General features: G+C 37.2%; 1 protein-coding gene across 2 annotated transcripts in view; it reads right to left on the bottom strand.

Annotated features, from left to right (window-relative positions):
• Positions 1-25,170, bottom strand: part of PPP1R1C (protein phosphatase 1 regulatory inhibitor subunit 1C) — a 107,371-nt gene that overhangs the window by 41,773 nt on the left and 40,428 nt on the right. Inside the window, exons 3-4 of one of the 2 annotated variants that reach the window (XM_070580364.1) lie at positions 9,933-9,970; positions 7,079-7,150 (exon numbers count right to left, since the gene is read on the bottom strand). In XM_070580364.1, the coding sequence (XP_070436465.1) occupies positions 7,079-7,150; positions 9,933-9,970 (110 nt within the window). The remainder of the gene's footprint in view (positions 1-7,078; positions 7,151-9,932; positions 9,971-25,170) is intronic. The other variant, XM_008522793.2, reaches the window with a different exon arrangement.

Raw genomic sequence — 25,170 nt, 5'->3', positions numbered from 1 at the left:
AGCAATCCTGTGTGGTAGGTATCATCTCCATCTTACCAATGAGAGAAGAGAAAGTAAACTCATTGACCTGTCGAAGTTGAACAGTTAAAGGCTGAAATTTGAACCCTGATCACTTGCCCCCCAAACTCCATGTCCTTTAATGTCGAGTCTCATGAAATTATTATGATCAACAGCTTTCCCTGTCTTGAAGATTTTCCTTCAGTTAATATTACATGTCACATCCTTGCCACTGTCTTCTACCACCCTCCAAAAACTGCTTTTGGCTTTTTTGTTGAGCCAATCTGATATATTTCCCTCCCTGGGTTATTCTTTATTTGCATTTATTGCCTTATTATGAAAAGAGGCTAAATTGAGATAAAGTGTCAAGATCACAACCATCCTTGGAGAAAAAAATGTAGGAGTTACAATGCCACAAGCATTCAAAGAAGACCCATTTGACATATCAGAAGAACAATCTCTGGACACTGAAGTGGCTAAACTCATCCTTTAAAGAAATTATCAGGCATAAGAGGACGAAGGTGTTTTTCAGAAGTCCGTGAAAACTCTGACTAGTTATGTATTAAGAACAGTAATGTAATACTAAGAGCCTGCTGCACAAAGCCATTTCTCAGTCAGCTGCTTTGTATCATGTTCAGATTTCTTTTTAAATCGATAGCACTTGCTTTGCTCTCTTCAGTTAAAGGCATTTGCATTCCAGTAAAACACACACACACGCACACAAAATGGGAGTGGAAATGAGTCAGCCATTTCCTGTCCCAAGATGCAAACCTGCTTTGCTTTTCTGAAAACATGATTCAAGCTATCCAACAATAATTTAATTGACTGTTCTGTAAATTACAGGACTGACCACCATATAAACACCAGAGACGAGCACATAGGTATTCAGTAGTCAGCTATCATTTTTCTGATAATCTTCAGAACTTTCTACTTATATAATTACAGAGCAGTATATCACACAGAATAATGGAAAAGTAAGTCTGTTTTCTATGCAAACTTCAACTCCTGTCATTTGTATGCATGATATACATTATAAATTTATGACGCATCTGTATAGATGAAAAAATGTGGTCAACACAAGATATCTGAAATACAACAATGTATCTAACAAGAGTGTTCGTAATGTCCTCTGGTTGTAAGGGATGCAATCCTGATATAATTAGCCTTTTTGATAACTGGTTGAATGGTGGCCTTCAGGGGGATCAGTGTCAGCTAGAGGTAGATACGTGTGCTATAGGATCCCCTCTTTGCCGTCTTCTGTTTGATATGTTTATTACAGATGTGGATAAAAATACCAAAGATAAGTGTATCTTATCTACGGATGACACAATTGAGTTAATAGAAAATAGAATGGATGATAGAATCACGATACAAAATATGACACGTCCATGTGACAGCCTGATACTAACAAGAGGAAATTTAATTGAAATGACCATAGTGTCTTGCTGTTTGGTAAAAAACAAAAAGACCCAATTTTAAAATGGGGAATGAATTTAGTGAAGAATATGACTTAAAAACAACACATGAAAAAGTCTTGAAAGTTTTGGATTTACAGTAAGCTCACTATTTGTCACCAAGTTATATGGCTTCCAGAAAAAGCTAATAAGATTTTGGATTGCATTAACAGAATTAAATTATCTGGGATGAAGGAGGTGACAGGCATAATTGAAGTTTCCACTCTGTTCTGGTCAGACCACATGTTAACTATCGGGTTGATTTTCAATGATGCACTTCTAGAATGATATAGGCAAAGTGGAGCTTATTAAGAGATCAAGAATGAATGTAAAAGGACTAAATGTCAGGCATAATTGACATTGAGATGTTTTAATCTAGAAAGAAGGGAATTAAGGGTGAGGTAGGGGTCTGGTAGATGTCTTAAAATATTTAGATAGTTACTATTCTAAAATTTGCCACAAATAGCAACAAGATATAGGACAAGAACCATGAATACAAATTTCTATGGGCCTCAATAGAGAAAAGATATTCCTAATAGTCAGAAAGACCAGAGAGAAGGTGTGTATCCTAAGGAAATGATTCATTCACCAACTCAAGTGTTGGGCATATTTTTTAAAATTTTAAAAATATATTTAAAATTTAAATACTTATACTACAAAATTTATAAAATATACTTATTATTTTTAAAATTTAAATACTTCTACTTATAATTTAAAAGTATATTTATAAGCACTGCTTGTGTCCTAAGCATTATGTTAAGCCCTGCAGATACGGTAGTGAACAAAATAGACACTGTGGCGGCTGCCACATAGATCACTTCTGCTCTAGTTGGAGAGACAGACACTAAGTAAATAATTGGACATTTGATTACTTGGAATGAAAGAACTACCGAGAATTTATAACTATCAATAGAGAATTATAGCTATAGGGAATTTAGAATAGAGGGCTAGGGAAAGCTCCTTTCAGGAAATGACCTTTAAGGACAGGACTTGAATGATGAGTAGGAATTAGCCAAATGAAGAATGAGGACAAAGAGGAGCCAAGAGAGAATATTCTAGGTGAAGGGAAAAATTTATGCAAACTCTTTCCTGAATCAGCCAAAAGTTTGGTGCATTCAGAAGCTGGCAGAATGCCAAGGTGGCTGGGCCACATAGTGGGTGAGAGGAAGAAAGGAATATTGGAGCCATCATGCAGTAAACTTTGGAAACTTTGCTCTGAAACGGGAATTTTATCTAATGGCATTGGGAGTTACTAGGGTTTTAACCAAGGAAGTGGCATAATCACTCCGTGTTTTAAAAAGTTCACATTGGCTGCAGCATAGAAAACAGATAGGAAGTGAGAGGAGAAAGACTGGATGAAGAGTAACCAGTTATATCCTGGCAAAGAGATGAACGTGACTTGAAATATGGTGGTGGTACTGGTGATAAAAGAAGAGAGAAAATGGAGAGATGCTAATGGGGCATGACCTGGCGCGCTGCTGTGGAAGAGCATGAAAGAGAGGGAGAAGGTCCCTGGAGACTCCCAGAACTCAGGGATAAGCACCCAGGCAGATGGAAATTCTACTTCTTGAGAAGAAGACCAGTGTAAGACAAACTGATTTGTTGTGGAGAAGATTGAAAGGTCAGTTTTGAAGATGTTAATTTTGATCTTATGATCTCTTTGATCTCTATGAGATATCTACCTACGATACAAGAAAGACAGGTAAGTGATCGGATATCTGAGTCTGTCAACCTTTAGACTTGCTGCAGAAGAATCATCTGGAACTTTTGATTATCTGGCTCCACCCCAGGCCTAATATATTAGAGTCTTCAAGAGAATATAGCCAATTTAATACCCTGAGTTTAGATGCAGTAGAAAAAATTCAGTCATCGCTGGATGAATGCACTACTTAACCTTTAAGCTCCTTGGCAAATTTGAGTGCCTATAATGTTATAGTTAGAAAGGTGGCCAGACCAAGTATTAAATCTACTGTTACTTTCCAGGAGTAAATGTGCTAGACAAGCCATGAAACATATCTGGAGGAAGAAAGCCGTTTCTAGACCCTTCTATTTATACTGCCATGTTTGTGTCATATGACTGTCACCTTGGCCATGAACTAATTGACCCAGGAAACAGACCCTAGCCAAAGTCCACCACCTAAAGGGTCCAGGGGTCTGTGAGATGACTTTTCTTAAAAATTGAGCCCAGCCAATGCACCATTCTGGATGGTAACTAATTTAGCAAATCAGATTTTCCCTCTGACCAGAGGGGAGTGTAATAGGAAAAAGTATGACTAGAAAAATAGAAGCATATGCATAAGTAAGAACACAAAAGTTAAGGGAGAATCAGAGAGAGAAGCAAAGAGAAACAGAAGCAGAGTCACAAATATGATAATTAGTAGAACAAGGCTCAAGAGATACCCACTTCTGAGCAGATGACAATGTGGCTGGATTCCCCAGTTCATAATAATTCATTTATTCAACTAGTATTTATTGAGTACCTACTATGTGCCAGGAGCCACTCTAGGTGTTGGGGATACTCAAATGAACAAAACCGTTGTCATGGACATCTGATTCTAGGTACATCATGATAAGTGCTATGGAAAAACTAAGGCAGTGTGTAAGGACATAGGTAGTGATGGTAGGAGGCACAATTATCAGGAAAGAAAGGCCTCTCTGAGGAGGTAACGTTACCTGAGCCACCTATGAAGTCACAGGGTAAAGATCATTCCAGGCAGAGAAAACGGAAATACGAATACTCTGAAATGGAAGTCTGTTTGGCATGTTTAAAATTAGTGAAAAACTCCATGAGGTTGAGCCCCAGTGAACAAAGGACAGTGTGAAAGGAGACGAGGTCAAAGAGAGAGGCCCATGCAGCTCATTGAGGGACTTAGAAGCCATGGTTGGATTTCAGTTTTATTCTGAATTTGACAGGAAGCCATCGAGGATTTTGATAAAGGGGATGGCATGATCACATTTGTGAGTTAGAGGAATCATTTTGGCTTCCGTGTGGGGACTAAGTTGTAGAGGGGCAAGAGCAGAGGCAGGGAGACCAGTAAGAAGGCTACCTCAGCAGTCCAGGCCAGAAAGATTGGTGGCTTGCACAAGGTGGAGCAGTGGAAGGTACAGGAAGTAGTCACATAAGGGATGCACTTTGAAATTCAAGCTCACAAGAGCAGACAATGGGTTGGGTAAGGGAGAGGAGTCAAGGATTACACAAAGGTTTTTGTTCTTAACAGCTGGATACAATTTATTGAGATGAGGAAAAGCAGACAAGAGCCAAGAAGTTTGGTTTTGAACATATTAAATTTGAGAAGCTTAATAACATTCAAGTGAAGAAATTTGGTAGCTCGTTGGAAATGGGAGTCTGAAGTTCAGGAGATACGTTGGGACTGCAGATCTGAATTTGGGAGTCATCAGCATATTGGCCCTGATGGTAAACCTGTTAAAATGGTTTCCTCTGCTCTATTTCTTCCCCACCGTACCTTCATATGAAACCCTCTTCACAAGAGGTAACCTGGACACGTGTTTATTTCCTGGAACCTGGTGGAGCCATAAGTACCATAGTAACTGAAAGAGGAAAAAATAAGTGAACATGGGAGATAGGAGACTTGTCTGTCTATGCATTAATTGAAATGGCATAGGTGGGATTTAGCATCTCGCCCCTCCCACTACTTAGGCTTCTGTACTGGTAACTCCTCACAACCTCGTGAGAGAGGAGAAAGGAGTCTGGCTAGTTTTTTTTTGTATTATTTTCTTTCGTTTTGTTATGTTTTACTAACCAGTTACTCACTGGGTGCTTCATGAAGCCCTAGTTGGCCTTTTTGTCAGAATGTTTTTTTTCAGAGCTGTTTATCACATCTGTTGCTGTTTTGCTTTCCTAGCAAACTTCTTTACACTCAATAATGGCACATTCTACTGTAATTTGAAGAATTATACATTTCAGAGCAATTGTATTATTGTGTTTAGCATCTCAATAACATTTCCTTTGCTAATTCATATTTCTTATGATTGAAGCTTTTTTATGTGCTCATAATACACTGTATGTTACCATTGCTTAATTTTGTCTTGAGATATTCATTTCTAGCTCTTGGTGGGGGGTGGACAATAAAACGTGGATTTAACTTTATCTTTTCTTTCATTAGAAGCAGGAGACTTACCCAGGTATTTACTGGTTTTAAATGGGGCCTAAGTGGTTTGTAATAACACTGATGGCCTCCTGCAAGAATTACCGTGCTTTCTCAAACCTTTGACTCATGACCAAAAATGATGATCACTGAATGACCTTCTTGGACCGATCAACAGTAGTAAGGTTTTATGTAAAAACGTGCCATGTGACTAACTTCCCTAAATGTTAGGATCCCACATTCTTATGATATTTGAGAGCTAAATATAATGAAAACCATGAGCCCCTGGGGCCTCGATTTTAAGATTTTCCTTTAAAAATAATACTATTATTCTCTGAGGACATAAAAACAGGATTACTTTATTTAGTTAAGCCAACCCAAAATAAAACAGAGGAAATCATTAAATGAGTGAACATATATCTTTCATTGTTGCCCATTCATGCCAAAACTGACGTGTCTTAAAAGTCCGAGATGACTTACAATAGGGAAAATATCTTCAAAATGATTACATTTATCTTCACAGAGGGTGCCTGATAGTCTCAATAATTACCCTGCAATAAACTACAGTGCTGATGATTGCATTATTTACTGCAGTCTTACGAATAAGCAAACGTGGAGTTTTATAGCTGCACAGGAAGGAAGTTTATTGAAAGTAGCTATTAATGTGTCCATTTATATCCCACCTCCCTGAAAAGGCCCCAAATCGAGAGAGAATACAGAGTGGAAAATTTCACTCCCAATTTAGACATCTCTCCAGACTCCAGAGGAAGCTGCTCAGCTGGCCTCTGCTGTAGCTGAAATCAAGCTGGATGATTGCATGAGGAACCACTGGGCCAACTGCCCAAGTACCAGACTGGAACATGAGCTACTGGATTCAACACACTGCCTCATGTCAGGAATGTTTTTGTGTGAGAAATAAAAGAAGCCTTCCCTGGAATTGATGTTGGTAAAAATTCTGATACACTTAGATGTTCTTTCAGTAGTTCCAATTTTAGGGGAAAATTCTGGGAAAATCTGAGCTAGCCTTGCTAATTTTTATTTCAACAGCTGTTACATGTAGAGCTAATAGCTATTTGATTGGGTTTCTTAGAGCTACTCCTGACTCAAGGCAGTGAGGCAACACTTTACATTAAATGTGCCCCAAATTCAAGTTATTCTATTTCGCTTAAGCCAGGAAAGAAATAACAATCATCTGCCAACACTGGCAAGAGTAATTAGGGATTCTGGAAAAATCTCTTCAAGGAAAATATGTGAGGAAGAGTAAAAGAAAAACCTTTGTCATTATTTTGGAAAATCTGAATTCCAGACTGAGATTCTGAGACATCTCTAGTCATTTCTTCTTCAACCACCTATTTACTCTTGATGAAACTAAATTTTAAATGGATAAGGTATTTTACTGAAAGACACATTACTATGTAGTAGAGCTGAGAGTGGATCTAGCTTATAATGAAGCATGTGGTCCTTGAGAACAGTGAGCCTGCCAGCCGTGAACTCAACACTCACGACAACCCAAAACAGTACCTGAACAGTACCTTTCATGGTGGGTGCTGTGTACACACTCTGCTTCCTTTGCTTAGGGGATGCATTCTGTGACTGTGGACAAACAGAAAAAAGCAAGTCTTATATTTGGACAAAAAGTACAATGCCATCAGCCTTGTGAGAGAAATAAACACTGTGTCATATTTCAAAGAGCTTTCTGATTTCCCCATCATGAAATAGAATGCTAATCAATGAGAAATTATATATATGTGTTCACTGATATCACAGTCTCAGGAGATATAAGAAGCTAGGGGGCTATTTTATCATACAACTTCATCCACTGAAGTTTTGAAATTATTTTCTCACCTAGTAACATGAGTTTATTTTTAAAAGAAAGAGAAAAAGAGACACTAATCCTTTCCATTTGAGAGAAAAGCATAAATGCCAGGACAAAATATACTCCAAATGCAATGTCCATGGGATGATTATACTCGTTCATAGATTGTTGAGTGGTTCCGGAGGAATAGTGAGGGTTCTTGGTAAGTAATACCAATCCATAACCGCTGGAATTGATATGTCCAATCTAATGTCTTCATTTACTTTGAATTACAATGTTAAGATAATATTCTTTTTTATATTCAAAAGATAAGTCCTTTCCTAACAAAACTGCTATTTAACATTCTTACCTAAGCACACTGAGTCAGGATTAATTTATTTAAGAAGACATTTTTGCATTAAAAATGATAAAAATAGGAACACAGGAACATATTTCAGGGTCAAAACCACAAATAGTAGTATGAACATCTCTCTCTCTGTCTCGGTTTTTCTCTTTGTCTCTCTCTCTCTCTCTCTATACACACACACACACACACACACATATATATATATATGTGTGTGTGTGTATGCGTATATATGTTATTTATTTAGTAAAATAAATAATACATATGTGGTCAATACTCCAGTCAGCTTATGTCAAAGACTCCTTTTTAATAATGTGTTGATTTATATTTCAGTCTGGCAAAGGTATGAGTTTTAGTGTCTGGAGCAATTTGTTTGTAAGGAAGATTGACCCTGAGCTAACATCCATTGCCAATCTTGCTCTTTTTGCTTGAGGAAGATGGTCCCTGAGCTAACATCTGTGCCAGTCTTCCTCTACTTTGTATATGGGATGCTGCCATAGCATGGCTTGATGAGCAGTGTGTAGGCCCACACCCAGGATCTGAACCTGCGAACTCCAGGCCACTGAAGCAGAGTGTGCGAACTTAACCGCTACTTCACCAGGCCAGCCCCTGGAGCAATTATTTTGCTTCAAAAAGCTCAGGTATAAATAGTTATGAGTCACTTCAGGAGGATTGTTCTAGGCTTTCCATGTATATTAGGAAGAAAATAATGTACAAAGTATGAAAAAAACTAAAAACTATTTCATAAAGTTAAATGGAAATTGAGGAATCTTTCCTCATATGTACTAAAGCTTAATTGCCCTCGAACGTATCATCAAGATGTTGGTATTTACCAGATGCAAATACAATCTATTAAAAAGTGAAAAATTCAACAAAATAGTTGCCAAATCCATATCAACCCAGCAAATGGTACAAGCAAATTGCTGTAGAACAGAATGTTTTGGTACCCGCTATCATGCACAGGTGCAGGCAGGGCAGCTCTTCACTAACCTAAACATGTGGATGATTGATATTTCCTTGTACTTCGACTGTGCTATACATATACATCCGGTCACTCAACTGATATTCAGTCACGTCTGATTGATTCTGAGAAGCAATCACTTCTGGGATTTCTTTTATGTTTATTTCCATACATGTTCAAAAAATCAAGTAGAAAATTAATTTCAAGTAGAAAACTAATTCTACAGAAAAGTTTGTTCAGTAACATAGGGGTAAAACTTATTAAGTAATGAAAAATACTTTATATTCATTTAAGAGTTTAGTTTTCAAAGCATTTTCAACCCCAGTAAATTTTTAGAAAAGTCTTGAGAGAGACTTTTTGGTATTCTGTTCTTTCTACATTTTCCTCTGAGTGTTTCTATATGCCTGCTCATCGGCCATGGGAATTGACTATTAAATCTGCACACGTCCTACTCACTATTTGTTCCATTTCTGGGTGCAAGTTTACTCACTTCCTTATCTTCTATATATTCTACATTACCAGCTCTCCTAGCCTCCCCCGGTTCATATTTTCTATCTTAATTCCTACATGTATATGTGGAGACTCTGGCCTCAGGGTTTGCTCTTGGCTCCATTCCCCAGAAGACCCTTTATGAGGTGACTGTCCCCATCTTCTTGCTCCAGGATTCCAATATTGGCTGACCCCAGCCTGTGGTGGTCATATAGATCCAGCCACTCAATTACAATTATAAATACTTGTACCAGCCCGGTGGCGCAGCAGTTAAGTTTGCATACTCCACTTTGGCGGCCTAGGGTTCATGGGTTTGTATCCCAGGTGCAGACCTATGCACAGCTTATCAAGCCATGCTGTGGCAGGCATCCCACATATAAAGTAGGGGACGATGGGCACAGATGTTAGCTAGGGGCCAATCTTCCTCAGCAAAAAGAGGAGGATTGGGGGCAGATGTTAGCTCATGGCTAATCCTCCTCAAAAAAAGAAAAGAAAAGAAAATTATCAATACCATATCTTGCCTCTAAAGGCAATGGTTTATTTTAGAAGTTTTTTCAGGGATTAGTATTTCATAGGTAGAGAAACAAGGGTAACCTAGAGGCAGAGATTTAATGACACCATTTTACTATTTATTCAGTCAGGAAAAGCAAACTAAATTGTTTTTAATCACAGTTACATTGATATCATATTTTGTATCCCATCTAATCAAACTAATTGTGTTTTTAATTGATTTGAACACATTTATAGAAAATATAAGAAAACTTACTTCTGCTTGTGTGTTGGTCACCCTCTTCTCATCTATTTCTGCAAGAAAAGTGGATGTAATTTATTAGAAAGGTGACATTCTTCCTTATAATATGCATATTAACATTTTCAATTACATAGATCAAAATGATTTAATAATTGCCTATGATTATGTAATATCCATGGCTTAGCGTAATGGCTGGTAGGGAAAGCAAGGGTAAAGGGGATGGTTTCCTTCTGAGACAACCTTCTTCCAAAGGTTTAAAAAAGGCAATAAAATAAGCATCCCTCGGGGCCACCCGGAAGCATAGTGGTTAAGTTCACAAGCTCCTCTGTGGTGGCCTGGGGTTTGCAGGTTCAGATCCTGGGTGCCAACTCTGCACCGCTCATCAAGCCATGCTGTGGTGGCATCCCACATACAAAATAGAGGGAGCTGGGCACAGAGGTTAGCTCAGTGGCAATCTTCTTCAAGCAAAAAGAGGAAGGACAGGCAACAGATGTTAGGTCAGGGCCAATCTTCTTCCCTCCCACAAAAAAAGAAAGTATCCCTCCTGAAATCCCAGACTGCCCACCTTCCAGCAGTCCAGAAAAGGGACCAGGGAAATGGTGCTTAGAACAGCTGCTGGTGTCATCAACCCCACAGTACCAAGGCATAAAAAACCTCCTCTTCTCATGGATTTTGCTGCCACTGGCTACTGCCCATAGCCTCTGTTGTATCTCCTCCAGCTTGCCGCTAAGCAGAACAAACTTCCCTTTCCACTCAGCCCAATCACTCTGACTCTGAGAGAGCAGCATCCTCTTTTCTATATATTTTTCTATATGTGAGCCCACAAATTAAATCTCAATAGATTTCAAAACATAGATATCATGAAAGTGTCTTCTCCAACCACAACAAGATAAAGTTGGAAACCAATAACAGAAGTAAAACTGTAAAATTCATAAATTTGTGGAAGTTAAACACTACACTCTTAACCAATGGATCAAAGGAAAAAATCATAAACACAATATTTGAAAGCTTAAGGAACACAGTGAAAGCAGTGCTAAGAGGAAAATTTATGGCTATAACCACCCACATTAAAACATAAGAAAGATTTCAAATCAGCAACCTAACTTTACAACTTAAGGAAGAAGAGAAAAAGGAAGAAGCTAAATACAAATCTAAAGGCCTAAGAACCAAGGGGACCGATGGTACAAGTCCTGATTCAAGTCCGTTGGGCCTTCAGACTTGAACCAGGACTTACACCATCGGGCCCCCTGGTTCTCAGGACTTTGCATTTGGATTGACGCTATACCATTGGTTTTCCTGGGCCTCTAGCTTGCAGATGACAGCTTGTGGAACTTCTCAGCCTTTGTTATCACAGGGTCAATCTCTTAGAGTAAATCTCTTTCTATATATCCTACTGGTTCTGTTTCTCTGAAGAACCCTGACTAATATGGTCATCAAAAACAAAGTCTAAGGAACTGTCATAGCCAAGAGGAACCCAAGGAGACATGATAACCAAATGTAACAGGGAATCCTGTTTGAGATTCTCGAACAGAAGAAGGGCATGGGGTAAAAACTAAGAAAATCTGAATAAACTATGGACTTCAGTTAATAATTATATGTTAATATTGAGTCATTAATTGTGACGATGTAACACTTTAATGGCTAATGTAATACATTATTAATAGGGGACCTCTGTTCTATTTTCATGTAAATCTAAAACTCGTCTAAAAAAAGTGTCTAGCAATAAAAACTTGAGGAAAAAAAAAAGAAAAAGCACTAAACGCAAATAGAAATCACCCTGTGAATATGTTTTTGTTGTTACTGTCAGGATTCTCTATGTGATTTGAAGAACGCCATATAGTCGTTATTAGAAAGCAGATAATGTAAGTGAAAAGAAGTTTAATAAAAAATGTGTTATTAAAAACATATGTAATTTTTTAAAATGTTAAATGTAAAGAGATAGAGAAAAAAGGTGGAATTAAGGATATGAAGAAAAGATTTTAAAGTTCAATTAGCCGAAGCAAGCAAAGATATGTTAGTGGAAAAAACAAGGAGTGAAATGATTTTTAAACAAGTCCAATGATAATGAGAACTCTCGACTTTGATTTATTTACTGATTACACGTGGAAAGAGAAGGAACAAAGTATAAAAGAAAATACTAGCAGTACGATTTGATTATATATATCCTCCAGCTTGCTCATCCTGTGTGTTTGTTCCTCATACTCAGAATGCTCCTTCCCTCATACAATACTACCATTCTTCTAAGTTCTGTTCAAATGGCATCTCCTCTGAGAAATCATTCCCAGTTCATGCCTCCCTTACGCCCAATTGAAAGTCAGCTTCCTCTGCCCAATACCCATAGCACTTTCTCTATGCCAGTCTTATAATATTCATCGTTATATACCCTGTACTATGGTCATTAGTGTTTTATCTCCATAATAACCTATAAAGGAATGAAGATTAGCCTCAATTTTCAATTCTTCCACAGCTCTTAGGATAGTAGCATAGTTGACACATAACAGCTTATCAAATAAACATTTGAATGCCTATTTTTCATAAAATAAGACCTTCTTTTTTCTGCTTCTCTATATTACAAAACACAATTGTAGTGAAATTACTTACTCATACTAGGTGCTAAATAAATAGTTTTAACAAACAAGTATTTGGTTTGCAATCTTGTTAAGGCAAAGGACATGACTTCCGTTTCCTGAAATCAGCTTGCTAGGTCCAAGGCACTCAGATTCCTGTGCCATGGTAAAGGCTCTCAAATTCTTATAAATGTTGCCTAAGTGGTTCACAAATGAATCTTGGAGGAAAAACAAGGATATTTGACTTTGTTCTGTTGGATTCCAGAGGTTGAGAAGATATCTGAGGCAAGGACAATATATATCATAATAAGAGAAATTAAAAATAAGTGGAAGAGAAAGTAAAATTTAACGTATGTTTTTATAGATATCAGCCTCAGACAATATCTAAACCTATGGAAACACATGACTTATTCAGGATATTGGCTGCAGAAGAGCACTGACTCATATATAGAATGCTTTGGTAAAGAGAGAACCAATTTCTAGAATAATACCGAAAGATACAGACCTTCGATGAACTAAGATAACAGATTGACTTGAGTCTTTATTTTAGGCAGTTATTTTGGAAATGTGAGAGAAAAAGTCAGTTTAGTGGAAACTAGAGTACTTCCAATAAACAGAATGTTGTAAGTTCATGCTTTAAAGATTCCTCTGCTCAAAAGCAATAGTAACGGCAGATTAAATATAAAAAGAGATGACCAAAATGACGCAATCACAGTCAACAAGTAGTCAAAACATCTCTATGGACCATAACATAAGAAAAGCAAAATGCAATAATCAGGTAAGAAACCATGGCCTGAAAGCCTTTGGATCGAGAAGCAGGCAGAGTCAGCTGAGAGTTCTTATCCATGAGTAAAAGGATTGACTTCACGTGAAGGAAGCAACAAAAGCCAGGCTTGCTGATTAGAACCAAAGCGGGGCTCATGGTACCGATATTCAAATTCTTATAAATATTGCTTAAGTGGTTCAAAAGTGAATCTTGGAGGGAAAACAAGGATATAAGACTTTGCTCTGTTGGTTTCTAGAGATGGGCAAGGACAACATATATCATAAGAGAAATTAAAAATAAGTTGGCAGATAAAGTCAAATTTAATGTACGCAGGGTATATGCTATGCTGGGAAAAAGTGCTGATCCATGTAACCAGAGAGACAGGAGAAAGTGGATAACTTGGGATAAGCCACCATGGACTCAGTGACCACATCTGCTCCATTTCTAATATCACCATGGACCAGGAGTCCTGGGGTCCAAATTAAGACCTGATTCTAGATTAAAACTGTGTAGTGTTGAATGGAGAAAGACTCAAGAACATTAACAAGGAAAGGTAAGCATAGAAGGGGAAATTCTCTTCATTCTGTGTTGAAAATTAAAATCTCAAAACACAAGAAGAAAAGGAACATTTAAGAATTATCGCCAGGGGCCAGCCCGGTGGCATATCGGTTAAGTTCACATGTTCTGCTTTGGAGGCCTGGGGTTTGCCGGTTCAGATCCTGGGTGCAGACGTGGCACCGTTTGGCAAGCCATGCTGTGGTAGGTGTCCCACATATAAAGTAGAGGAAGATGGCCACGGATGTTAGCTCAGGGCCAGTCTTCCTCAGCAAAAAGAGGAGGATTGGCAGCAGATGTTAGCTCAGGCAGTAGATGTTAGCTAATCTTCCTCAAAAAAAAAAGAATTAGTGCCAAAAAAGCAATTGGAAGGTGAATTCCCTCCAGATGAAATGAAAACTTCAGAGCAACTAGAAAATGTCTTTAATATTTGGTACCCACAAAGAGAGATAGCATATCCATTTTTTAAAAATCAGGAAATGTTGAAACAAAATTAGCTACAGTGAAACAAGAACAGGTGGATATAAAAAGAAACAATTAGAAATATAAAATTTAATCATGGAAATAAAAAACTCAATAGAGATGAAAATCTCCAGGGTGGGCACATATAGCTTAAAAACCTTGAGCATTATATGTAAAACAAACATAAGGAGACTCAAAAAGGCAGAGAGAAGAAAGCAGACCAGGACCTTTGATCTGAGAGACATCACAGCAGCGAGTTCTCTAGGTTTCCTTCTGACTTTTATATCCTTGACTGGATGCTGGAGAAGCTGGCAATCCAGAAATGCAAATAGCAACAGACAAGAAAAAACAAGCTCCCAAGAAAGCCTACTTTCTCTAATCAAACGATCAGGAAAGGGACACCTACTTTCTAAAACACAGAAAACTTTTATACCTTAACTGCTCTTCTTCCTTCCAGTTTGTGGAAGCCAAATGAGAAGGTGGCACTTTCACAACTATCTAGCGGCAATAAGGCAGCCAGAGAGAAATGACACCTTACAAATAGGGAAAAGCGATTTGAATAACAGCAATTTTTCATTAGATCCATGAAGCCCAGGAGGAAGTGGCACAACATTTTTTAAGTGCTGAACAAAACTGTCAGCTTTGCAATTACATATCCAGTGAAGTTATGCTTCAAGAATGAAGGGGAGATAAAGATAACATTAGATGAAGGAAAACTAAGAGAATTTGTCACTAGCAGACCTATCCTAAAAGAATGGCTTAAGGAAGTTTTCTAATCAGAAGGGAAATGACTTAAAAAGAAATCTTGCCGGCCAGCCTGGTGGCATAGTGGTTAAGTTTGTGCACTCAGCTTTGGCAGCCCAGGGTTCACGGGTTTGGATACCAGGCACAGACCTACACACCACTCATCAAGCCATGCTGTGGCAGTATTCCATGTACAAAATAGAGGAATATTGACATGGATGTTAGCTCAGGGAAAATCTTCCTCCTGCAAAAAAAAGAGGAAAATTGGCAACAATGTTAGCTTGGGGCCAATATTCCTCACCAAAAAACAAAAGTAATCTTGGAACATCAGCAAGAATGATGGAAAGAGAAAACATATGGGTAAATATCATAGACTTTGCTTCTCATCTTGAGTTTTCTACATTATAGTTGATGACTGATAGAAAAATTTTAACGTTGCCTGATACGGTTCTCAATGTAGAGGACATACTTTAAAAAATCATATTATAAATGAGAGAAAGTAAAGAGACTTAAAGGAGGATAAAGTTTCTATACTTCACTCAAAGTAATAAAATGTTAGTACCAGGGGACTGTGATAAATTATATATATGTAATAAAGCATTCACTAAATAATCTGTAGAAGAAGATATATTTACAAACATAATAGATAAATCAAAATGGAATTATAAAAAATGTTCAAGTAACCTACAGGAAGGTAGAAAAAAGAAAACAGAAACAAAAAAACAGAAAAGCCAGAAAAAAAAACTATACTGGCAGACTTAGACCCTAACATGTGAGTAATTATGTTAAATACAATTGACCTAAATACACTAATTAAAAGACAGAGATTGGCACAGTGGATAAAAACCAAAATGACTTAATTATACACAAGGGCAATATGCTGAATGAACAAAAGTCAATCTCAAAAGGTCACATACTGTGTAATTCAACTTGCATCACATTATTTAATGACGAAATTACAGAGATGGAGAAGAGATAAGTTGTTGCTAGGCATTAGGGTTGGTGGGAGACAAAGGAGTGGGTATCACGGAGATCTTTGTGGTCACGAGGTAGTTCTGTTTTTTGATTTCAATGGTAGGTTCAAGAATCTATAGCATAGAACTATAAACATACATGGCAGCAATGTCAATTTCATGGCTTTATTATGGTACTATAGTTACATAAGATGTTACCATTGGGAGAAAGTAGGTAAAAGGAAGCCTGTTTTGCATGATTCCAAAATAACTTCTATTTCTTCTCTATTCTAAATTTTGCAGGAGTATTAAAAATGGGAAACATCACATTTTATTTAGGATTCAAACACGTGACTTTTTTCCAGTTCACTCATTTGGGAGCTGGTCTAACTAGCTGACAGGAATTTAGTCTATTTTAGTCAACAAATTATAATCATATATGCTTGTTATATAATCATATAATAATTTTACTTTACTGAAAATATTAGAACACATTAAGAAAAACTCCATATTTTGTGATTTCAGTTAATTTTACACCAAATGACCAAAACAGAAATATTAATCCCAAAATGCATTGGATAATTTCCTTTCCTCAATTTACAGAATGGCAGGTTGAAGCAACGAAGTGGCCCTCTACTGTGTTGTTGCAATGATATCACATTTGTCTTACTGATGGGAGGGGAGTGTCAAAGGAGAAGGCAGTGTGGCCAATCATAAACCAGTCCAGTAGAATTCACTAAAGTAGGATTGAATTTCACAAAACCACCATCATTGTGTGTGATGACAAGTCACAGAAAAGAAATCAGCTTGATTATTGCATTTATCAAGGCATTCCTTTGGCATTGTCCAAACATAACTATTAGCTGATAGGATTAGAGGCAAGTATATCTGGTCTAACAAGAGGAAGGAAATTAAGATTTCCCTACATTCTTTTCTTTCCATGGAGGAGACTATAGGTTTGTTTTCATTAATACTTATTTTATCTGATCACTTTGGCATGGAGCCAAGACTGGTCACCTAAAGATGTGTAAAATGTTATTACAAATATCACTTTTAAACTGTTTTTGTGGTCAATGGCACTCATTTGAACCAATTTGTCCACCTCATCATTTAACTGTAGTGGGATAGATTCTGTGTATGTAGTTTTTCTTCCTTGCAGCATTGTGACAAAAACCGTCTAATCACTACCAAAGGAAAGTTCAAAAACGAACATTGGAACAACCTCTTTTAAATATCTCTTTGCCTTCTACATTGAGGTTTCTATTGGATTATTCCTTTGTAGATATACGTGAGATTTTTACCTACTTCCTTCATGCTCTAACTAGTATATATTGAAGCCTATATAAAGAAATGCTTATAAAGTCAAGTGAAACAAATTCTAAAATGTAGAGAAATTTTGTATGTGGAACACCTAATATTCTAGTTGACCAACACACGAAGACAGCACCAACCTCTCTGCTGTGTAGGCTCAATTCATATGATAAATTGACTGCTTATGTCACATTAACAAAAACCTGATTGAAAACTGATTCAAGGTTTCTTAATTTCCTGCCTATTAAATTTTTTTATTGTGGGAGGAATTAAGCATTCAATCCATTAACTTATAGAAATTTCCATAATTTTTACATTTTTACTAATAACTGAAAGAATTATTGCCTCGATCCCATATTAAGCAACATAAGACAGTGGCTCTGCAGACAGATCCTTCTCAAGACAGTGATTGCAAGAGGACAGGACATTGACTATTTTACACCTAAAGTGTAATTATTCAAAACCTCTCCTTAAAATCAATCCTGGGAAAAAATTAAGACTAATTTCCTGAATTACTTTAAACTATAAAGAAAAAAAAGGTAAAATTTTTATTTCTATTGCAAAATTTTTGTTAGGTACAGTGTCATTAAATACTTTTTCTACCAATTTATCATTAAAAAATGACCAATCTACAATTGACGTTTTACAATTTTTTCAAAAATATAAGAAAAATATATAGCATGAATCATTCTACTATTACATTTTAAAAAGAGCTTTATAAAATATTAACCATCCATCTCCACTAAATCTAAAACATCTCACATACATATTTATATCCCAAAGCAAATAGTTTAAGTATATTTGAAGAGTGAGAATACATGTGAAGAGGTCATTATTTAGCCAGCAACATTCACTCCTATATGCTAGTCAAGTTTTTTATTAAAAAACATTTTCTAAGTGTTTTCTAAGGCAGCGAGACGCATCCAGCATAGCTGTAAGAATTCCATGTGCTTTCACACCAAAGTTTTGATTGAAAAGTAGAGGCCATGTAAGTTTGTGAAGCATGGTGACAAAATAATAATTTCTTGGATGATTTTTATTCTTTTTAAATGTTAATCAATGGAAATACTGCAAATGATGAGGTGGTGCTATATGGTTACCAAGGAAAACCAGGACTACTCCTTATGAATATTACGACTCTCCCTACCTAGCTCTGCACTGAAAAAGGCCCTCATTAAGGCACGATAATCCAGCTGCCGTGTGACATAGTAAGTATTGATTCCTCACCTCTTCACGTCCCCTCATCTACTAACTAAAGAGAAAACACTACAATATCAAAACCCTTACCCACTAGGCAGCATCTAAATTAGTTTTTCTTCCCTCAGGAGACACTAATAACACATTTCGTACAGAAAATGTTAACAAAATTGCAGAAAAGTTCTCAACCATGCGCATATTCTTTCCCCATTTCTTTTTCCACCCTGTTGAGCTGGTGCTTGAAACAACTGCTGCATCTTCCCCATCCATTTCCTCAGTAACCTTTACAGTATTCAGGCGAGGAGAGGCTGTTTTCACAGCCAGGCTGTGTGTTTTGCTGGCTTATGAAAGGCTTAGCTTGTGGTTTTGCTTTTGTTTAAAAGCAGAATGTACTCTCTTCTCTACAGGAAGCTTCTCTGAAATATTGAGAGAATGCTTTTAATTCTCTTCTTTTATTTATTTATTTATTTATTTTTTAAAGATTTTATTTTTTTCCTTTTTCTCCCCAAAGCCCCCCGGTACACAGTTGTACATTCTTCGTTGCAGGTCCTGCTAGTTGTAGCATGTGGGACACCGCCTCAGCGTGGCTCGATGAGCAGTGCCGTGTCCGCACCCAGGACACGAACCAATGAAACACTGGGCCGCCTGCAGCAGAGCGCACCAACTTCACCACTAGGCCACGGGGCCAGCCCCATTGATTCTCTTCTTTTTAAAGTTAGTCAAGAGAAAATGTTTTACTGTTACAATACAACCTGGTTGAAACTACAGTCAGACGTGTTCTGGGACTCACACTTTAGGAAATGTATGCAAAGCACACTCAAACTGATAAATGAAGTGGAGTAAATCTTCTACTTTAAATTTTTCTCCTTTGAAATTTCCTCTCAGCTTTGCAGTTGTTTTGCACTCCAGTTTATTATGAAAATATCAGCACTGGTTTATGGATGACAGGTGGATAGATATAACCAAATGAGACAAGATTAGCATTTATCTTGACAAGAGTCTAGGAGAATAAAATAATTAAGCAAGGCTATGGGATCAATGCATGACTTATTGCCAGAGTGTGACACTATGATCAGAGAACCAGGTTAAGGTGGCATCTGAGCAGGTAGGCCCAAGGTGCTGTTCAGTTAACACACGCGCAAGCAGAGGCATGTGGAGTAGATGGTAGAGGCAGCAATTTTGTATCCAAAACCCCAAACAGAACAAAATCAGCAGGTGGAATGGGGCTCTGAGAAGCAATTCAGTCCTGAAGACCAGAATTAGGATTTCAAGGTACAGTGCAAGCAGGCAGGGTCATATGAATAGACAGTAAAGACCAGCTTTCCTGAAATCAAGCAGGAAGACCAAGCACACGGTCACTGAGAGCCTGCTGTGAAAGAACAGCTACTACAAATCTGACTGGTAGAAATCACACGGACGGCCACGGAGCTAAGAAAGTAAACAGAAAAAGAAAATCCTGCCCTAATATTAAATGTTGAGCTTTTACCTGGGATAGTATGGACCAGTTCACAGCAGGCCGATGATACCACTTACCAGAACTAGAAAAGCAGGATAAGTTACAGAAGGCATCAAGGCCTGCAGAAGGAAAGAAAACTACAGAGACCAGAGACACTGAGACGGAGAGGCTGACAAGTCATATCTGGCCCCTGGCGGAGGGCCACTGAAGGAGAAGAGAGAATCCAGAAGAGAATTTGGCGATGATGTGGAAGTAGAGCAACCGAATTGAAGACAGGAATGGCTTCAGACATATAACTTGTCTCCCCGATAAGATGTTTGAGAGATTCTGAAGCTGTCCAGGGTGGATGAATAAGCAATTAGAAAACCTCTTAAAAGCAAAATGTAAATTCCAAAGAAACAAAGACTTGCAGACTCTTAATTGAAAGGACTAGAAGCGATACAAGACATAGGTAAACTGAATCACAGCGAAACCGAAATCTGGCCTCACCCTGGGATAGTTGGTGATCGGATTAAGTGATCAGTCCCCTGCTCTGTCCGCCTAGCAGAGGAAGAAGTGAACTCTTTAAACACGTCTAAAAATACGTTTTAAGTGTTTCAGAGCCTCTAAAGTTTCCTAACCACAAATGTCCAGAATTCAATAAAAATTAAAAAACACAAAAAGATAGGACTGATAACTAAGAGAAATTAGAAACAGATTCACAGGTGATTCAGATATTGAAGTTAGCAGTCAAAGACTATAACCAATATGTTCAAAAAAATAAAGGGAAACATTAACAAAATAGATTTAGAGATAAATAAGTAACAGAGAAATAGAATCCATGAAAAGAAACAACTTGATGATCTTCAACAGACATTAACTTAATTTAAGAATCCAATGGATGGCTTTAAGGGCATATTGAACCTAGCAGATGACACAAACAAGTTAATGAACTGGGACACCGGTCAGTAGAATTCTACAAACTGAAGTACACGGAGAAAAAGTGAATGGAAAAAACAGAACAGAGAATAACAGACACTTGCGACGCAGTCAAAGGTGTAAAATAAGGGTAATTGGAGTCCCAGAAGTAGAAAAGAGAGAGAATGGCCAAGAATTCAAAAACAAAAAGAAGACACCAGATGACACAGATCCAAGATGTTTAGCAACTCCAAACAGGCACAGGAGGGGAAAAAAAATGGAGAAAAAGAAAGGGAAAAAAAATCACATATAGGCATATCACAGCAAAACTTCTGAAGGCCAAAGACAAAAGAGAAAATCCTAAAAGCAGCCAATTGAAAAGATTTGTCTTCAAAAAGCAATAATAAGATGGACTAAAACAACTGAATCCAGAATACAATGACATAACATTTAAAGTACCGAAAGAAAATATCTGTCAGCTGAGAATTCTTCAGGCAGTGAAACTATCCTTCCAAAATGAAGATGAAGTAACAATCATACCTGCTCTAAGACACAAGCTATTTTTAAATATATTTCTTTCTTTGGGTCAAAACTGAGGTAGTAATGTTCCTTGTCTAATTTCTAATTTTAAAATATTGACTCATGCCTCTTTTAAGATGTGTTCTTTATATGTTTCCTTCTTTTAGGTAACAAGTGAACTTGTAAGGCACCTTGTCTAGATTCTGATTTAAAAATTCTGTTTCTAGTCTTTTCTCTTCATCAGTGTAAATATTCTCTTGACCCATCCACAAGGGCTGTATGTAGTGACTAGCCCAAAAAAGTTCTCTCTCAAGGACAGAGAGAAAGTCTATTCCTCAGGGCCGCGGACAGAGTAGAACCACAGGTGGAAGCCAGACGTGCACAGTGCTGGACCAGAGTACATTTCATAATCAGCTGATAACTCTAATTTCCCTTTGAATGTGATAATGGCAGTATAGTTCCTGAAATATTTCTGATAAGAGAAGTTTGTTGTAACTTTACTTTCATAACACCATTAAGGAGGCTAAGCATACCTTTCAGTTATGTGTTCCACTCCTCTGTTTAATAAATGGGGTTATCTACCTGGGCAGAAAACTGAGATAATATCCTAAATCCTTAGCATATTTTCACTCAGCTTTTTAAAAAACTTTTCTAGCAATTTTGTGGGAAAAAATTAATTCTGTTCTACAGAAGAGTAACAACAGAGAAAAGCAATTCATAGTCCTCTTTTTGAGGTGCCCTAGAGATTAAATCACAAGGATATGGGTGCCATCTTTGACAGTCTCTAAAGGAATTTACCATCAGATCTCCAAAGACAGCAGTGAAATCTAAATTATCACATTTCAGCTGATTTTCTGTTTTTGTATCTAACATATTTGAAGGTAGAATATCTTTCTTTCCAGAGACCATTGGATCACAACTATTGACAAGATCATCTATGGTTGGGCAATATGGGGTGAAGGGAGAGGTGAGCAGAGTCAAGGACAAAATTTCCTTAGGGGGCTTTAGGTCTACTAGTTCAAGAACAACCGCTGACCTACGGACCTTCGGAAGAGAATAAGAGTAAATCAAATACAAGTGAAAGAAATTGCTGTGCGCAGCTCAGCTCTTCATTTTGCATGTAAATTTGTCATTTCCTTGTGGTTTTAGCATTCTAGCATAGAATCAGTCAGTTGAAAGTGCCAGAGAAATCTATCATGTATTTTCTTACATATAGTAGGGGACTAGAATACTCAAGCTTTATTTTTAGTAGGGCTATGCAAAATCTCTTAAGGGCAGCTGTGGCGAAGCCTCTCTTTCTGACTTATTCTCAAACTCTCCACTTTGCAAAATGAGCTCTAAGCCATCAGCCTTTTTGCTCAAAGCCTGCTGGGCTCTGTTGGAGGCCTATCATTTGAGGCTGTGAGTTAAGCCACTAGGCAGTGCTTTCAGCTGTGTTTTTCTTTGAGCTCTTACATTCAGTCAAAACCGGGACCCAAAGTGAAACCACCAGAGCAATGAATTTATATGCACTGGAAAGGGGATGTGGGGAAAAGAAGCAAACGGTGGGAATAGCTTCACCCTCTTGTGCCAAGAGTCACACAGCTGTATTTTTCTTTCAATATTTTTTATAGCTTTCCACTTTTACTTGATGAAAAGTAGGGACATAACCTCATTACCAAATAGACTTTTATCTCTCAGAGCCCCCTACAAAATGGTTCATTTTTGTGGCAGTCAATAAGAACCAGGTACAAATTATTCTATGTGGAAATAGTGAAGGAGAAGACGAGGAAAACACAAGATGGATCATGTTCGTTTATTAAGAAAAAACTCTCAACCAGTAATTGTCTTGTGATAGAGTTTAGAAATCTTCCAGACTACCTTTAAGCTTATATTTCATAATTTCTGAGGCCACTTCCAAACATAGTAAAAGAAGAACAGAAAAATCAGATCATTTAAAACCTCAAGAGTCTGCTTTTCATTAGTATTCTCCATTTTTATAAACTAAGCGTCTCCTCAGAAAACATATTTTATCCTACCACAGAACCAGTTTATATGAGGGCCAAAGAACTGTTGCATCATCTTATCAGTTGTGACTTTCAATCATTGGTAAGTTTTTCTGCCTGTTTGGAATGTGGATTTCCAATGTTTGCTCCAGGAAAATAAACTAAACTGATTCATTTAGTGCATGGATTTTCTTTTGGGATGATGTCAGATTAAACAGCCACACATATTCCAGTAATTCTTTTTTTTTTTAAACATTGGCACCTGAGCTAACAACTGTTGCCAATCTTTTTTTTTTTCTGCTTTTTCTCCTCAAATCCCCCCAGTATATAGTTGTATATTTTTTTAGTTGTAGGTCCTTGTAGTTGTGGCAAGTGGGACACCACCTCAACATGGCCTGATGAGCGGTGCCATGTCCCATGTCCGTGCCCAGGATCCAAACCGGTGAAACCTCGGGCCACCGAAGAGGAGCACGCGAACTTAACCACTCAGCCACAGGGGTGGCCCCCCAGTAATTCTAATTTTAAAATATCTCATCTCCTTTTCTTAGAACTACCTAGAGAACTGGTTAGGAATCATACTTTTTATGTGAATTTTATAGATTTAGTTTAAAATAATTATCAGATGTTTCAGGCAATGTACACAATCAGGTAATTATTTAATGAGCATTTATTATCTTTCCAATAGTGTGCTCTATGGCATTTTACCTAATAACCTAATTCCTTTAATAATTAGGATTTGAATAACCTAGGTTTAAGACACTAAATTTAAGACACTAAAATTTCATTATCCTGTCATGTAGAATATCACAAAGATATTGTTAGCAGAGTCTCCAAATGAAGTCCCATAACCAGGTGTCTTATGAGAAAGAGTAGGGAAAATGATTGAGGAGAGCATAAGAAAATTATTCAGAGGTTGATCGTTTGAATGGTGATGATGAGGAATTCTGAGAACACCTGCTTTAGAGCTGGGTCTGAGAGGCATCAGAGTTAGAATAGAGTTAGCTGCTTACCAATATTTGAAATATTTAGTGCTCTTTCTACTACATAGAACATTTTCTCTTTTTTCACACTGGCTGCTAAAATTGACATTGACTTATTAAATCTGCTTTGCAACTTGCATCAGTCAGCCAAGGAAAATGTAGAGGTTTCCATTTCTAAAAAAGCATACTGGAACATAAAAGTAAACTTCTACAATGTTTCTTTATATTTCATAAATTTAATTACGTGACACGATTGTTCAACTTGAAGTTATGATCAATGTATCTGGAATTTGAATTGCTAGTACATAATTTTTGAAGACCCTTTGGGGGCTACAGTTCATGCATAAAAACTAGGAAGCAAAGCTAAACTGAAAATTAGGTTTCAATGTATTCTTATGAAGCCAAACATAAGCAGACGTTTGACAATTGGGGAGTTTCTCTATGTTGATCAAAGTGCTAAACTAAAGGATTTCTTGCTTATGTCAGATTCTTATTTTTTAATCGTGCTATTTGATATCCTGTTTGAAAAACAATTTAATTTTTTCCAAATCCTTTTGTATTTTTGATTGTGTAGACATACACCGTTGTGAATTTCAAAATAATTTTGTGAGTGACTCTATTATGAGTAAACCACTGGAAAATGACATAAAATAAAGCAACAATCTCCTTTTAACTAGAATCCTCTATAACAAGAGGCAAACTTCCCTTTTTTAGCTATAGATGGAAGGTATCTTTTTAAAGTCACAAGTTGTCACTCTATACATTAAATACATGTGGATACCTATAGACAACATGGTGATATTTTCATGACTTAACCAACTAAAGGCATCCTATCACTGATGATAAATGTGTTTTTGTCAG

The sequence above is a fragment of the Equus przewalskii genome, chromosome 17 (assembly GCF_037783145.1).
Source record: "Equus przewalskii isolate Varuska chromosome 17, EquPr2, whole genome shotgun sequence".
Lineage (NCBI taxonomy): Eukaryota > Metazoa > Chordata > Mammalia > Perissodactyla > Equidae > Equus > Equus przewalskii.
This window is presented reverse-complemented; position numbering and strand designations above follow the sequence as displayed.